This window comes from Homarus americanus, unplaced genomic scaffold (assembly GCF_018991925.1).
Source record: "Homarus americanus isolate GMGI-L3 unplaced genomic scaffold, GMGI_Hamer_2.0 scaffold45482, whole genome shotgun sequence".
In the NCBI taxonomy this organism is placed as follows: domain Eukaryota; kingdom Metazoa; phylum Arthropoda; class Malacostraca; order Decapoda; family Nephropidae; genus Homarus; species Homarus americanus.
Genome location: NW_024739934.1, coordinates 25,656 through 42,582, shown reverse-complemented (window position 1 = coordinate 42,582; position 16,927 = coordinate 25,656). Strand labels below are relative to the sequence as shown.

Here is a 16,927-nt window from a genome sequence, read left to right as displayed (position 1 = left end):
TAATATTGATAGATTTGTCAGAGATTAACGCCCACTTGTGAAGCCATGCTGGGAATCACTAATCAATTTGTGTTTATCGCGGTGATTTCGACTTGAGAAATAGTGTAAAGAATGAATGCAAAGAAAAATTAATCCGGGACTTAAAATCTAAATGCGACAAAAAGAGGACTCAGATCTTGACTAATTTAAATGTCTACTATGCAAACAGTAGAAGTATGAGAAATAAAATGGATGAAATCAGGGCGTTGGTATATACCGAAAAAAATCGATCTAATAGCATTCACCTTAACATGGATAAACTTAGACTCATGTGAGTTACCTATCGAATACCAAATTAAAGGTTACAAATTATACCATACCGATAAGCAGAATAGGAAAGGAGACGGGGTAGCAATCTATGTCAAGGATAATCTGAAGTGTGTATTCAATAGGGAAATAAAAACTGAACTAAATACCAAAACAATTTGGTTAGTATTAATCAATGGCAGGAAAAAATAATCATATGAGTAATATATAGACCTCCTTATCTCGATAAAAGTAATGAGCAACTTATTTGGGATGAAAAGCGCAGGGCATCAAGACATAGCCAAGTCTGTATAGTAGGCAACTATAACTTTAGTCAAATAGACTGGACCGACCTTATGGGTAACTCCGCATCAAAAGATATTCTTGAAACAGTTCAGGACTGTTTCCTAAGTCAATATATAACCGAACCCACCCGGGGTAATAATATACTAGATTTAGTTCTGTTAAACAGAGAAAACCTCATTAGGAATGTGGAGGTTGGGAACGAACTGCTAAAAGCGATCACAAAGAAGTTAGATTTATAGTAGGACTTAATGTCAGATGCAAGGAAAATTCCATTAAAGTCCCAGATTTCAGAAAGGCAAACTTTGATAGGTTGAAAAGGCAGCTGAGAGAAGGGGTATTACGTACAGGGGTGAATTACACTACCTCACGTGAGGTGACAATGTACCCTCAGAGGGCGACCTCACTTTACCTGGTGACTTGACAACGACAGCCTCACAAAATATGGAGGTTGAGGATGACCCGATTACGAGATCTGAGGTTGACGAGTTCAACAACAAATTAAATGATGAGTTACCATACAGAAAACACAGATCAAATAACAATGACCCCAAATGGATAAATACGTTTTTAAAGAATAGTATTGGACAAAGGAAGGCTATAGGTAGGAAAATAAATCATGGTTATGTTTACCTCCGAGATTATTATAAGGTATTGGCCAGTAGGGTTAAGACCGAGATAAGAAAAGCAAAGAGGAATAATGAACTGAAGGTAGCAAGTGGAGGAGAAGTCAAACCCCCAAGGGATACTTCCAAATGTATCAAACTAAAATATGAGACAACATTGGACCAATACAGTCAGATACCGGCGAGCTAACAGATAATGATGGAGAAATGAGCAATAATCTGAACAGATATTTTTCAACAGTTTTCACCATCGCAAATTTAAACATGATACCCGAGGCACCGACGATATACAGAGATAGTGAAGAAAATAGATTAAGCGAGATAGTAGTGATTAGTACCGATGTTAATAAACAAATATACAAACTAAAGCCTAATAACTCACCAAGGCCTGATGAGATATTTGCCAGAATATTAATGGGATTTAAGGAAGAGCTTAGTATGCCCTCAGCAAATTTGTTTAACATGGCATTAAAAATGGGTGTTGTACCAGAATTTTGGAGGACAGCGAATGTGATACTGCTTTTCAAAAAGGAAGATAGATCACCACCCTCTAACTACCGTCCAATCAGTTTAACATCAATTGTAGACAAGTTGCTTGAAGCAATAATTTTAAACTCTATTTGAAATCAACTGGAGAGGCACAGATTGATAAATGATTCCCAACATGGCTTCACAAGTGGGCTTTTATGTCTAACTAATCTATTAACATTCTTTTCAATTGTTTTCGAATCAGTGGATGATTATCACGATTATGTGATACTAATACGAAAAGTGGAGGCTCGTGGAATTTGAGGAAATATTCTAAAATGTATTAGGGCGTGGTTAAAGGACAGGAAACAACGAGTAAGCATTAACGGCCCTAAATCTGATTGGGGCAAAGTCACTAGTGGGGTACCCCAAGGCTCAGTATTTGGACCATTACTATTTATTATATACATAAACGACATAGATATCGGCGTAGACAGCAAGATAAGTAAATTTTCTGATGACACTTAAATGAGGTGTGTAATTAAATCTGACGAGGACTCTGCAAAACTACAGGAAGACCTAAAAAAAAAATTTTTTGGCATGGTCTGAAAATGGCAGATGAAATTTAATGTGGATGTAAATATAGAAACCAGATATCAGATGAACAGCGTTGTTATAGAGAATTCCGACTGTGAGAAAGACTTATGAGAAATGATAAGTAGGAATCTTAAACTAACACAACCATGTGTGTTTGCTCGGAACAAGGCTACAAGGCTAACAATGAACTTGGGTTCATACAAAGGAGTGTTAATTACAAGACTAGCCAGGTTACCTTAAAACTATATCTGATGCTTCTGAGACCTCATTTGGATTACGCGGTTCAGTTCTGGTCACCGTACTTCAAAAATGGATATAGTATCCCTAGAGAGAATTCAGAGGAGAATGACAAGACTTATCCCTGGTCAATAAGCTCGCTGCAGTTTTCTCCAATCTTATGTTCTTGTGTTCTTATTATTGCTTCCAGTAATTTGCCTACAATTAATGTTAAACTAATTGGCAAGTAGTTAGAGGATAGTAATCTATCTCCTTTCTTGAAAATCGGTATCACATTCGCTATCCTCCAGGATTCTGGTACTACACCGGTTTTTAATGACATGTTAAACAAGTTTTCTAAGTTCTTCCTTGCTTTCCTTTAATATACTCGCAAATAGCTCGTCGGCACTTAACGACTTATTAGGGTTTAGTGACTAGTAACGATGTTAGTAAACAAACATCGTTACTAGTCATTACTATCTCGCTTAATCAGTTTTCTTTACTATCTCTGTATATCGTTGGTGCCTCGAGTAAAATGCTTAAATTTTCAGTTGTGAAAACTGATGAAACATATCTTTTCAGATTATTTCTCATTTCTTCGTTGTTTTCAGTTAGTTCACTGGTATCTGACTGTATTGGTCCAATCTTGTCTCAAGTTTTAGTTTGATACATTTGAAAGAATCCCTTAGGGTTTGGCTTCGCCTCCCTTGCTACCTTCAGCTCATTGTTTCTCTTTGCTTTTCCTATCTCTGTCTGGCCAATACTTAATAATACTACCGGCGGTAAACTTCACCACGATTTATTCTCCTACCTATAGCCTTCCTTTTTCCAATAATATTCTATAAAAAAATATTTTTCCATTTGGGGTTATTCTTATTTGATCTGAGTTTTCTGTATGGTATATTCTGCCTTTGTGCATTAAGTAACTCTTTATTTAATTTGTTATGGAAATCGTCAACGTCATATCTCGTTATAGAAAAATCCGACTGTTAGAAAGATTTGGGATTTACGATAAGTAGGAATCTTAAACCAAAGCAACTAAGTGTATTTGCTCGAAACATGGCTAACAAAGTACTTGGGTTCATACAAAGAAGTGTCAGTTACAAGACTAGCGAGGTTATCCTAAAATTATATCTTGCGCTTGTGAGACCTCACTTGGATTGTGCAGTTCAGTTCAGTTCAGTTCTGGTCACCGTATTACAGAATGTATATAGAAACCCTAGAAAGAATTCAGAGGAAAATGACAAGACTAATCCCGGGCATTAGGAACTTTGAGTACAGAGACAGATTAAAGCATCTTAATTTGCACTCCCTCGAGAGACGTAGAGTGAGAAGCAATGTGATTGAGTGGAAAATGGAAGTCGGGGTTAAACAAAGGTGATATAACAAATGTACTCAAACTATCCAACCAGGAGCGAACTTGTAGCAATGCTTTTAAATTAGACAAATTTAGATTTATGCGCCTAATAGGTAAACACTAGTTTGAAAATAGAGTAGTGGATGAGTGGAACAAGTTACCAAACTTCATCATTAACTTGAACACGCTAGACACCTTCAAATATATGTTGGACGGACATTTGAGCGCTAGGGGTTGGGTGTAAACGGGACTGCCTAGTATGGGCCAATAGGTCCGCTGCAGTTTCCTCTGCTCTTATGTGCTTATGTTCAAGAAAATCCTCTGATTCTGGTTTATGTGTAAGGTCAGTCCAATCTACAGGTATTTAACTAAAGCTAAAGTCGCCTACTGTACAGACTTTGCTATGTCTGGAAGCCCTGACCATCTCATCCCAAATAAGTCGCTCATTAACTCTGAAGATTAGGAGGTCAACATTATACTCCTATGATTATTTTTTCTCTACCATCGGTTAATTCTATCCAAATTTTTTCTGTACTCAGTTCAGTTTTTATTTCCTTATTAATTTCACACTTCAAATTATCCCTGCCATAGATTGCCTCCTTTCCAAATCTGCCTATCGGTGTGAAATTTTTGTTTAACCTTTAATTTGGTATTCGATAGGTTACTCAAGTTCGTCCATGTTTCGGTGATTGCTATTATATCGAATTTTTTCAGTACATACCAACGCCCTAATTTTATCAATTTTATTTCTAATGCTTCTTCTGTTTGTTTAGTAGACATTTAAGTTAGTAATGATCTGAGTCCTCCCTTTGTCGCTTTTCGGTTTTGACTCCCTTGTAATTTAGCTTTATCATCATTCTTAGCACTATTTCTCTGTAACCTTTCACTTTGTTTACCCGTGCCCACTGCAGTCTCCTCGATCCCCTTGCTCACATACTCCTCTAGCAGTTTAAAGGCTTCGACATCGTTTGAACTGCCTTCTCTACAGAGCCAGCCAGGGTTGCCACCCCATCCTTAAATAAATGTACCCATCCCAAGCATTAAGGTTCCTTCTGCCGTAGAAAATGTCCCAGTTGTCAATGAATGAGACTGGTAATGATTTGCGATACTTGTCAAGCCGGCCGTTGACACCAACTTCCCTTGACAATCATTCATTGCAACACTCCTAGGCAGGACACCACATATGGTAAGGATCCTTCCCTTCCTTCTAATCCAGTCAATAACTGCCTTGAACTTATCAAGGAGCTCCTCACTCCTACACCAGCTTTCCTGACCTAATCTAACTTACATTATCCTAACTTAACCCAACGTAACTACCACTAACCTAATCTAGCCCCACTAACTTACATTATCCTAGCCTAACCTATAGTCACTACCTTAACCTAACCTAACCTGACTAGCTATTGAACATAGGAAGCATAATGTGTTGTCTAATGGTAGACCCTGCTGCCATATGGCATAACAAAAATTGTGACCAAGTCCCAGGTTGCTGATCTGATTTTCTGCCTCATTTACACACAATTGCAGGGTCTCAATTGTTTTTCTTGCTTTGACAACACAACATACATTTATTGTTTCTCAATATTGATTTTTTTCTAATTTCCTTATGGTTCTTTATTATTATTATTATTATTATTATTATTATTATTATTATTATTATTATTTTCAGTGTTGTTATTATTATTAATATTGTTATTGTTATTTTATTTTTATTATTTTTTTTTTTATTATAAATTTTATTTACTATTAACTAATTATTATTATTATTGTTATTATTATTATTACATTTTCGTCCCCCAGGCCCCGATGTGGGTCAGTGACCTGTGCCCGGGTGGGCTAATCCCAGTAAAAAAAAAAATAAAAAAAATAAAAAAATAAATCCTTCAGAGCAGCTCCTTGTAATCCTCCCCTGTTCCTCCTTAAACCTAACCTGCTCCTCCTTCGGAAGATAAGCTTACATTTTCTCCTCCTCCAGGGCGCAGGGATGCTGGGTGTTTACTGTATAGCTCTCCTGAGAGAGGCGGGCTACGCCAAGGTCTACTGCGTCGACCCCAACAGGACGAGACTGGCCAAGGCGGCGGAGTTTGGTGCTGCCACTCTACACCCTGACCACGGTGAGGGGGTGAGGGGTGAGAAAGTGGGGAGAGACCAGGGTGAGAAAGAGAGAAGTGAGAGGGAGAGGGGAGGAGGAGGAGAGGAGCAGGAAAGGAGGAGAGGGGGAGGAAAGGTGGAGAGGGAGAGGAAAGGGGGAGGGAGGTGGTGAGGAGGAAGGGGGAGGGAGATGGTGAGGAGGAGGAAGGGAGGTGGAAAAGAGGAGAAGAGGGAGGGGGGGAGAGGGGAGAAGGGTAAGAAAGTGGGGAGAGGGATGAGAAAGGGGAGGGAGGGAGAGGGTGAGAAGTGGGGAAGGAAAGGGGTGGGAAAGTGGGGGAGAGGGCTGAGAAAGTGGGGAGGGAGAAGGATGAGAGGGAGATGGGTGAAAGTGAGAGGGAGATGGGAGAGGGGTGAGAAAGTGGGGAGGGAGAGGAGTAAGGAGGAAGAGGGAGGGATGAGAAAGAGGGAGGGGTGAGAAAGAGAGGGAGAAAGGAGGTGAGGAAGAGGGTTTAAAGTTGGAAAATGGAAAGACGAGATAAAAAAAAAGATAGGCGAGAGAGCGAGAGAGAGAGAGAGAGATATAAGAATACTACTTTCATACCATCACCTGTTGTGTCTTGGTGTCAGGACTGCTCAGGTCATCTGAGTCCCACACAGACAAATTTCACCTTTATGTTCTCGTGTGTACAAGTCGTGGAAGAAATTGACGGAACAGAAAAAAGAGAAACAAGCCGCCAGTTTTCTTCTAGTAAATGACAAATGACAGGCAGTAAAACGTAGCCAAAATGACATGTGAGTAAATTTATCTGACACCATTTTCTTTTTAATTTAGCCAAAAACTGATTGATGAAACGAGTTTTATTTTGCGTGGAATTCGGTAAACCTTGTTACTTTTATTGAATTCCAAGTAAAATTAATTATTCAATTTAAAACTTATAATGACTAATTCACTTTGCATAATTATTAAGTGTGCAAGTACCAATGTGTGTGTGTGTGTGTGTGTGTCCTGAAAGAAGAACCGCCCTTGTGACAAAATAGCTGCTAGGTTTAACATCGACATAGCTGACATTAGTGAGTCCCGGCTCCCAGACGAGGATCAACTCACAGAACGGGGGTCTGGCTATACCTTCTTTTGGAAGGGTAAGCCTGCTGCAGAGAGAAACCGCATTTATGGAGTTGGCTTTGTCATCCGCCAACACATCCTACACAGGGTAACTGAAATGCCTAATGGGATCAGCGAACGCCTCATGACGCTCCAAGTCCCACTGAATTACTCATGTCATGCCTTTTTCATAAGTGCATACGCCCAAACACTGAATGCAGAGGATGACATCAAGGAGGCCTTTTATGCTGACCCCGACTGAGTGCTAACCTCTATCCCCACAGAAGATAAGGTAGTGCTCCTTGGAGACTTCAATGCCAGAGTTAGCAGAGATGCTGACATTTGGCAGGAAATCAAATGGAAAAAATGGACTAGACAAGTGCAATCTCAACGGTCTACTCCTCCTCAGCAAGTGTGCTGCACACAACTTCACTATCACCAATACCATTTTTAGGCAGGCCGACAAGTTCAAGGGTTCGTGGCAACACCCTCGATTTAAACACTGGCATCTCATTAACTACATCGTTGTCAGAGAAAGAAATCACCGAGATGTCCTCATCACATGTGCCGTGCATGGCTCAGGCCACTGAGATACTGATTATTGGCTCGTCAGACCCAAGCTCTCACTTCACGTCGCCCCAAAACGGCGAAGGCAATAAGCCTCTAGAAGAGGTTTTAACACTACGCTTCTAGAGGATCCAGCAGTAGCACATGCTTTCAGAGAGCAGTTCGAACATGGGCTGATAAACAACCTGACAATGAACAACTCAAATCCCAGTGCCGAATGGGATATTCTCAACACTGTCACAACAAAAACCTGCAGAGAGACCCTCGGCCAGATCGAAAGGATACACCAGGACTGGTTTGATGAAAATGACCCAGCAATCAATGTACTCGTCGATGGTAAACGTGTTGCTTTAACTGACTGGCAGAACAACCTTTGCTCTTGGACCAAAGCTGATACCTTCCACAAGAAGAAAGCTGTGGCCCAGCGGGAACGTTGCAATCTAAAGAATAACTGGTTTAAAAATAAAGCATTTTGAAACACAAAAAATTTGCAGATCAACACAAGATGCACGAATTTTTCAATTCCACTAAAATATTTTATGGGCCAATCACTCGCGGCGCAGCCCCACTCCGCTCATCCGACTGTAACTCCTTAATTAAAGGCGATGAAGGCCTCCCTCAGCACTGGAAATGGCACTACAATTCACTGATCAACCGAAACGCCGATGTGGCTGTCCTGACTACCCAACAGGTCCCTCAGCATCCAGAGCTGACCCACCTCAGCTATCCTCCATCCCTAAATGAGGTAGCTATTGCCATCAAACAGATGAAAAATAACAAGGCCTCAGGGTCTGATGGAATCCCAACCGAGGTGCATAAAGCAGAAGGACTTCTGCTTACCAGCCGTCTCCACTCTCTCCTGGAAAATGTATGGGAAAAGTAGGAAATCCCCCATGCTCTTAAAGACGCCTCCATCGTCAATATTTACTGTATAAGAACAAGGGAGACCAGTCAGACTGTGCAACTACCGCGGGATCTCGCTGCTGTCCGTAGCTGGCAAGATTATCGCCTGAGTCCTCCTAAGCAGACTTCTTCCTGAGGAGGAAAACTTCCCCCCCAAATCTCAATGTGGCTTTAGACCATCACGTTGCACGACTGACATGATCTTTGCTGCCCATCAGACACAGGAAAAGTTCAGAGAACAGCGTCGTGGCCTCTACATGGCTTTCATCAACCTAACCAAGGCCTTCGGCTCCGTCAACAGGGAAACCTTCTGGTGGACCCTCAGCCGTTTTGGCTGCCCACCAAAATTCATCGCCATTGTGAGGCAACTCCAAAAATGGCATGAATAGCAGTTTCCTGCACAACGACACCCAGTCTGAGTTCTTCCCCATCCAAACCGGGGAACAAGGGTGTGTACTGGAACCAACTCTCTTTTCTATTTTCTTGGCTGCATTCCGGTTGAGTGGACATCGAGTACCGGATGAAGGGTCTTTTCAACAAAGGACGACTCCAGGCAGGAACAAAGGTGTCGGCAGTTTCCATTACTGAGCTTCAGTATGCAGATGACCTCACCCTTGTCGCTCACACTGAACGCGGCCTACAGAAAATCCTGAACACCTACACAGATGCGTATAAACATTTTGGCCTTGAGGTGAATGTACGTAAGACTCAGATTCTTTTTCAGCCTGCCCCTGATTCAGACACACCTCCACCATCCATCCAGCTTAATTGTACTACCCTCTCTAATGTTGCCCACTTTCGGTATCTCGGCTCCCACCTGTCCACCACCGCAAATAATGATGATGAGATTCAGCATCAGATCAGATGTACATCTCAAGCCTTTGGCAAACTCCAAAACCGTGTCTTCAGCTGCAGGGAGTTGAAATTATCTACATAGTTACACATATATGGAGCAGTGGTCCTCCCCACCCTGCTATATAACAGTGAGACATTGGTCACATACAAGAGGTACCTCAAGGCACTTGAAAACTTTCACCAACGTAGTCTACGTCTCATCTTTCGAGTTCCCTGGGAAGACAAGAGAACAAATGCCATTATTCTTGCTGACACCAACTGGAGAAGCATTTAGGCTCCCACTATCCATAAACAACTACTCTGGACAGGCCATGTTACCCGCATGGACTGCCAAAGCAGCTACTTTACAGTCACCTAACGAATAGTAAACGTAATGCTGGCGGGCAACTGAAAAGGTATAAGGATAGTCTTAAAACAAACCTGAAAAAGTGCCAAATCGACCCCCTCACCTGGGAGACGATTACTCCACACCGTATCGCTTGGAGGAGCACCACACAAGATGGTGTCAATACTTTCGAGTTAGCCCGGCTGCATAACGAGGCAGACAAGCGCCAAAGCCGGGAAGATGCTGCCGCCGCCCCTCCCGCAGTAGATGTAGCCCTCCACATGTGCAACATCTGTGATTGACACTGCCGGTCCCGTATCGGCCTCTTTAGTCACCTTAGAACTCATAGCAGGATGATCGTCATACTCGATTCCGAGTGACAGCAAAGTAGTAGTAGTAGTAGTAGTAGTAGTAGTAGTAGTGTGGCGTGGCGTGGCGTGGGTGTCATGGAACGTCCCCCCTGATCTAATGGGTTATTGGTGGGGACATACTCGCTGTGTGGGAGCGGGAATTTAACAATGTGTTGGTGAATATCGGATGTCACCCTAAGCATTGCCACCCAAGGTTTCCTCTCATCCCTTACAGCATAAATTGTAAATATTCCGTGTGTTCACCGGCGATCACCGAGCGAGTGGTGACCTGGCGGTGCTGGGTCGGTGGAATAATGCAAAGGCTCGGAGCCAAGGTCAGTGTCGATAGGCCTACTTTGACAGGGTGGTCTCGAGACTCTCGCCCCTATGGGGCCGAGAGTGCTGCCTATGCGGTCGCCTCCCCACCATAGTAACGGACACCTCATGTATGGTTTCGACGAACCAAGTGAGTATATATAACTGATATTACACCAGTGAGACCATATAAATAGTGGTTATTTGTGCCAAGGATTTATAAACAAGTGCTTGGTGTGACAAATTCTTGTCCATAGTGTATCATTCTGACGGATGGATGGTCGCCCTTAGGTGGGGGGGGGGGAGGTAGCCTACACACCCACTCGCGCACGTATGCCCCTACTACCTGGACACAGCAGTCCAGCCTGTCACCTCTCCGCCCTTCCCTCATAAGAACCAGTTTAATATTGTGCCTGGGACCAAATCAGATGTTCGGAGGCGGACGTAATTGTCGCCCAAGGTGCTGTTCACAATGCCTGGTAACCTTCTTTGCTGCGTCTGTGCTAGCCCGAACCAAAACTGCACAAATTGTGTTTGTGCGAGAAACAACCGACCATGTGTGGATTGCAGGAAGCTAGACCAGTGTCGGAACCCACGTCGCAGGGGGCCGACACAGGTGGCCACAGTGGATATCGCCGGGACCCAACCACCCGATGATATCCGAAATGATAGCAGTGAGTCTACTCAACCCGAAAATGTAGTACTAATAAATGCTGCTCCCTTAGTAGCAGGTGTCCACGAGGAGAATGAGAGACAGCCACCTCAGTGGAATGGCAGGTCGATGGAAAATGCAGACATATTGGTCAAAGAAACCTATTCAGAAATTGTCAAGTGGTCGCCCACTAACTTATTTGAACCACCCAAGTGTGTGGCCACCAAAGAAATGATTCGGGAGATGACTCGCCTCATGACTGATTACACTCAGGACCGCTTCCTCGCCCCTTTAGCTCTTCAAATATTGGCAATAATACCACATCTATTCTGTCAGAGGACACACACAAAGACTAAGCACAAAGAAAATGTGGCAGCAATGAAGAGGAGATTGGCAATGTGGCAGACTGGGGCCCTTGATGATCTCCTATGTGAACCAAGAACACTGCAGGAGAGACTAAAAATTACTGGTGACGGAAAGCAAAACACAGATGACGTGGCAAGAAAATTTGGAAACAAAATGCGTGTGGGAAAAGTGTCTCTTGCGGTAAGATCTCTCACAGAGGAATCCTCCGGTGGGGTGATGCCAATAAACAGAGAGACATTAAAACTACTGAAAAAGAAACATCCCCCTGCAAGCGGTGAAGAAGGCATCAGGTTCGAGGGTGTCTATACCCCACCAAACGCTGTCCTGTTCGAGAAAATAACAGGAGAGATAGTGTGGAAAAAGGCACTGAAGACTCGAGGTGGAGCCGGCCCTTCAGGTCTGGATGCAAACGGTTGGAGAGTCATCCTCAGCACAAACAAGTTTGGCCCTGTAGCAAGCGATCTCTGCACTGCCATTGCCGCCCTTGCAAGAAAGCTTGCATCCTCTTGCTGCCATCACCTCCAGGCCCTGACGGCCTGCCGCCTTATTCCTCTGGAAAAGAAACCAGGATGTAGACCTATAGGGGTGGGGGAAGTGCTGAGGCGGATCATCGGAAAATGCATAATGGAGGTGGTAAAGGATGATGTCAGGGCAGCAGCAGGGAACCTTCAAGTGTGTGCTGGCCACCAGGCTGGTGGGGAGGCCGCCATTCACGCCATGAGATTGATATTTGAGCAGCGTGATTGTGAGGCCGTTCTCCTGGTGGATGCTTCAAACGCATTCAACATACTTAACCGCAAGGCTGCACTGCACAACATCAAGATCAAGTGTCCAAGCTTTGCAATGTATGTTGAAAATTCGTATAGGAATCCATCAGACCTCTACATAGTAAAGAACAAGGTTCTAAGAGGTGATACCATCTTACAGTCAACCGAGGAAACAACACAAGGGGACCCTGTTGCAATGGCAATGTATGCAATTGGCCTATCAGTGCTCCAACAAGAAATAAAATTTGAAACAACTGGGGTCAAACAAGTGGTATATGCTGATGACCTTACAGGAGCAGGAAAAGTGGAGGGCATCAAAAAGTGGTGGGACTTGGTAACATCGCGAGGTCCACAAATAGGGTACCACCCAAACGCCAGCAAGTCCTTCCTCATCGTGAAGCCAGAACATTATGAACGGGCAAGGGAGATTTTTGGCGGAAGTGAGGTCAAAATAACTAAGGACGGCCAAAGACATCTAGGCGCAGTAATTGGCACTGCGGACTTCAAAACCGAGTACGTAGCGGGAAAGGTGAATGAGTAGGTTAGTGAAATCCAAGCTATGTCTGAGATTGCTAACACAGAGCCACATGCGGCCTTTGCTGCATTCACCCATGGAGTCAAGCATCGTTGGAACTACCTGATGCGTACTATCCCTGATATCGGACCCCTCCTCCACCCTCTGGAAGAAGCTATCAGTGTCAATTTCATTCCTAAATTAGTGAAACACCCTGACTTAACCCCAGCAGAAAGAGCACTTCTTGCACTTCCACCAAGACTGGGAGGGATGGGACTAACCAATCCAGAGGAGATTGCTGCCACCGAACATCAAAATTCACTTAAGCTCACGGCTGCCCTCACAGACCACATAATAGCCCAGAATGCAACAGGGGAAGTGGATACCAGTGAAGTAAATAAGATTCGTAGATCCATTACGACAGATCGACAGCACTGCCAAAATGATAAGTTGCAGCAACTGTTGCTGCAGGTACCAGAAGATTTGAAGAAAAAAAGTAGCTATAGCGCAGGAGGTGGGCGCCTCGAACTGGTTAACTACGTTACGGATAAGGGCAAATGGTTTCAGTCTTAAAGTTTAAAACAAGAATTTATAGATGCCATTGCTCTAAGGTACGGTCGGCCAGTAGAAGGTTTGCCCTCCCAATGAGTGTGTGGCTCTTCCTATGATGGCGATCACGCCATGGTGTGCAAGAAAGGGGGCTTCATATGCATGAGGCATAACGAGGTAAGGGATCTCACCTCAAATATGTTAAAGGAAATTTGCCGGAATGTCATGGTAGAACCGACCCTCCTTCCTTTGGATGGTGAGATGTTTCAGCACAGGACTTCAAACACATCAAACGAAGCCCGTGTGGACGTCAGTGCTCGAGGATTCTGGACGCGGGGACAGCGAGCTTTCTTTGACATCAGGATTTTTGATCCCATGGCCGCATGTCACCGTAACCTAACGCTCGATGCTGCACATAGGAGGAACGAGAACGACAAGAGAAGGGCTTATGGGGAGAGAATTCAAAACGTTGATCAAGGCAGCTTCACTCCTCTAGTGTTCACAACATCTGGTGGGGTGGGACCAAGTGCAAGATGTTTCTACGCCAGACTCGCGGAGGTGATCTCCGAACAGAAGCTGCAGCCCAGAAGTTACGTTACAGCCTGGATGAGATGTCGACTGTCTTTATCTCTCCTTCGGTCGGCTTTGCTCTGCCTCAGTGGAACGAGAGCTTCTGCCCCAATTCCGACAACTGCTGCAGATATTGACTATGAGGCTACAGTCACTGAATGCCGCATAGATCTGCGGCTCAACTAATTTAACACAGATAGGATAGCTACATATGTATTAGGATATTTAATATTAAGGTAATTAAATGGTGGCGAAGGTGTGACTATTGGGGGAGGCTGGAGGCCACGTATAAAAAAAAAAAAGTAGTAGTAGTAGTAGTAGTAGTAGTAGTAGTGTGTGTGTGTGTGTGTGTGTGTGTGTGTGTCTTGGGCTATCCCTGGATGAATAGACTGACTGTGTACTGTTGTTTGTATCCCTGTACTGTCTATGTGTATTGTTTATATACCTGCAGTCTGTGTACAGTCAGTCAATGATCCATCGACCTCACCCTGGCTATTATACAGGGTGAGCATAAAGTCTTTCCCTGATTACAAACATTTATTACACAATACATATGCTATGTACAAACATACAGTTTTTTGCAGCTTAAAATATGCATGAAAAAAATCTATGAATTCGTCTACACAATGCTACAACATTCATGTTTCTATCTAGAATGGTCTTCGAGATATGATTTTTCATAATCAGGGAAAGACTTTATGCCCACCCTGCATTTTTATGTTTATTTTGAATAGTGTAATTTCATTCTGAAATGTATGGAAGATCATTTTTGTTATTTGTTAGTCAATTGTTGAGCTATCCCCATGGTTGTTCGGACCCGTGGTCTGCATTGTCTGCCGAGGTGTGGTGGCGCCAGTTGCCGGCTAGCCAAGGGAGTTGTGCCCTGACCAGCATCGAGAGAGGATCACTTGTAACCTTGTCAATAAATCCAACTAGAACTCCCCGTTTGCTTGACCTTGACTGGTGGCAGCGGTAACTAGAGGATGGCAGACGATAGCGCTACCAGCAACTCTCGAGTCCAGGAAATTCCACTCACATAAACGTTTGGCGATGACACCGCTCCAGCCACGTTTCCGTTCCGAGCCTTCACCACGCACTACAAGCTCGTTAAGAACGCCAAAATCATGAGCGAAATGGACGTATGGAATAGACCGGAGTACTGGGCTGTTGTGTTACGTTTACAACTGCAAGGGGCGACAGCGACTTATGTGGAGCAGCAGGCGGTATTGAATCCAGACAGAGGGACTTTAGGGCTTTGTTGGACAGTGGAAGTGATTATTCGTTAGTGAACAATGGTGTGTTAAATGTGGATCAGAGAAATGAACTAATACCATATTTTGAGAATGCGTACAGTGTATTTGAGGAAAAGATTCCAATGCTGGGGGAATTGTTCCATGGCGTCTAGTTTGTAGGAGTATACATACCCAAACACAGATTTGTGGTAGTGCCGGGACTGGTTACAAGTGTTATACTGGGTATGGACTTCTGGGCACGTGTTGGTGGATTCACCATAGACTTGAATAAAAGAACACTGACATTTATACACCTTGATCATATCGCCCCTCACTCTATGTCTCTCGAGGGAGTGCAAATTAAGATGCTTTTTAATCTGTCTCTGTACTCAAGGTTCCTAATGCCCGGGATTAGTCTCGTCATCATCCTCTGAATTCTTTCTAAGGCTTCTATATACATTCTGTAGTACGGTGGCCAGAACTGAACTGTGTAATCCAAGTGAGGTCTCACAATCAGAAGATATTGTTTTAGAATAACCTCACTAGTCTTGTAACTAACACTCATTAGTATGAAGACAAGTTCTTTTTTAGCCTTGTTTCGAGCAAATACTCATTGTTGTCTCTGTTTACATCTCCTAGACTAAGTACTTTACATTTGTCTACATTAAATTCATCTGCCATTTTTCAGATCATGTGAAAAATTGGTTTAGATCTTCATGTAGTTCCGCCCCCTTTTAGTGTCATCAGAACATTTACTTAGTTTGCTGTCTATGCCTATATCTTTGTCGTTTATGTATATACTATGTAGCAATGGTCCAAGTACTGAACTAGTGATGTCACCCCAATAGGATTTAGTGCCGTTAATGCTCACTCTCTGCTTCCTGTCCTGTAACCACGCCCGAATCCATTTTAGAATATCTCCCCCAATTCCATGAGCCTCCACTTTTCGTATTAATCTTTCGTGGGGGACTTTGTTGAAGGTTTTACTAAAGTCGAGTTATACCACATCATTATCGTGTCCGTCGTCCACTGATTCGAAAACAGTTGAAAAGAATAGTAAAAGATTTGTCAGACATGAACGCCCAATTGTGAAGCCATATTGAGAATCATTGATCAACTTGTGCTTCGAGAGGTGATTTCGAATGGAGTTTGAAATTATTGCTTCATCAACCTGCCTACAATTGATGTTAAACTGATTGGTCAGTTGTTAAAGGATAGTAATCTATCTGCCTTCCTGAAACTCGGATATCACATTAGCTATCCTCCAGGATTCTGGTACTGCACCTGTTTTTAATGACATGTTAAACAAATTTGCTACTATAAGGGCATACTAAGTTCTTCCTTACATTCCTTTAATACTCTGGCAAATATCTCATCGGGACCTGTTGACTTAGGCTTTAGTTTTTTCTATTTGTTTACTAACATGATTACTCGTTATTACTGTCTTGCTTAATCTATTTTCTCCCGTACCTCTGTAGATAGTCATTGCCTCGGGTATCATGTTTAAATTTTCGGTTGTGAAAATTTATGAAAAATATTTGTTTAGATTATTGCTCATTTCCCCGTCGTTATCAATTAGCTCGCCGGTATCTGACTGTATTGGTCCGATCTTGTCTCGTGTTTTTGTTTGATACATTTGGAATAATCAATTGGGGTTTGACGTCGCCTCTCTTGCTACATTCAGTTCATTATTCCTCTTTGCTTTTCTTATCTCGGTCTTAACCCTACCGGCCAATACCTTATAATAATCTCGGAGGTAAACTTCACCACGATTCATTCTCCTACCAATAGCCTTCCTTTGTCCAATAACAGATATTGGGACATACATTTACTTTGGTATATAGTTTACCATAACTAATGCAATGTGTATTTATTTCAGCGTAATTAATATGATGTTAGGTTACCAAATGTAGTAAG

At 43.0% G+C, this 16,927-nt stretch overlaps 1 protein-coding gene across 1 annotated transcript in view; it reads left to right on the top strand.

The window, feature by feature from the left end:
* Positions 1 to 16,927, top strand: part of LOC121875027 (5-exo-hydroxycamphor dehydrogenase-like) — a gene marked incomplete at its 5' end in the record, with an annotated part of 47,268 nt that overhangs the window by 8,248 nt on the left and 22,093 nt on the right. The window contains 1 exon segment of the mRNA XM_042379381.1: positions 5,828 to 5,966. Within this exon segment, the coding sequence (XP_042235315.1) occupies positions 5,828 to 5,966 (139 nt within the window).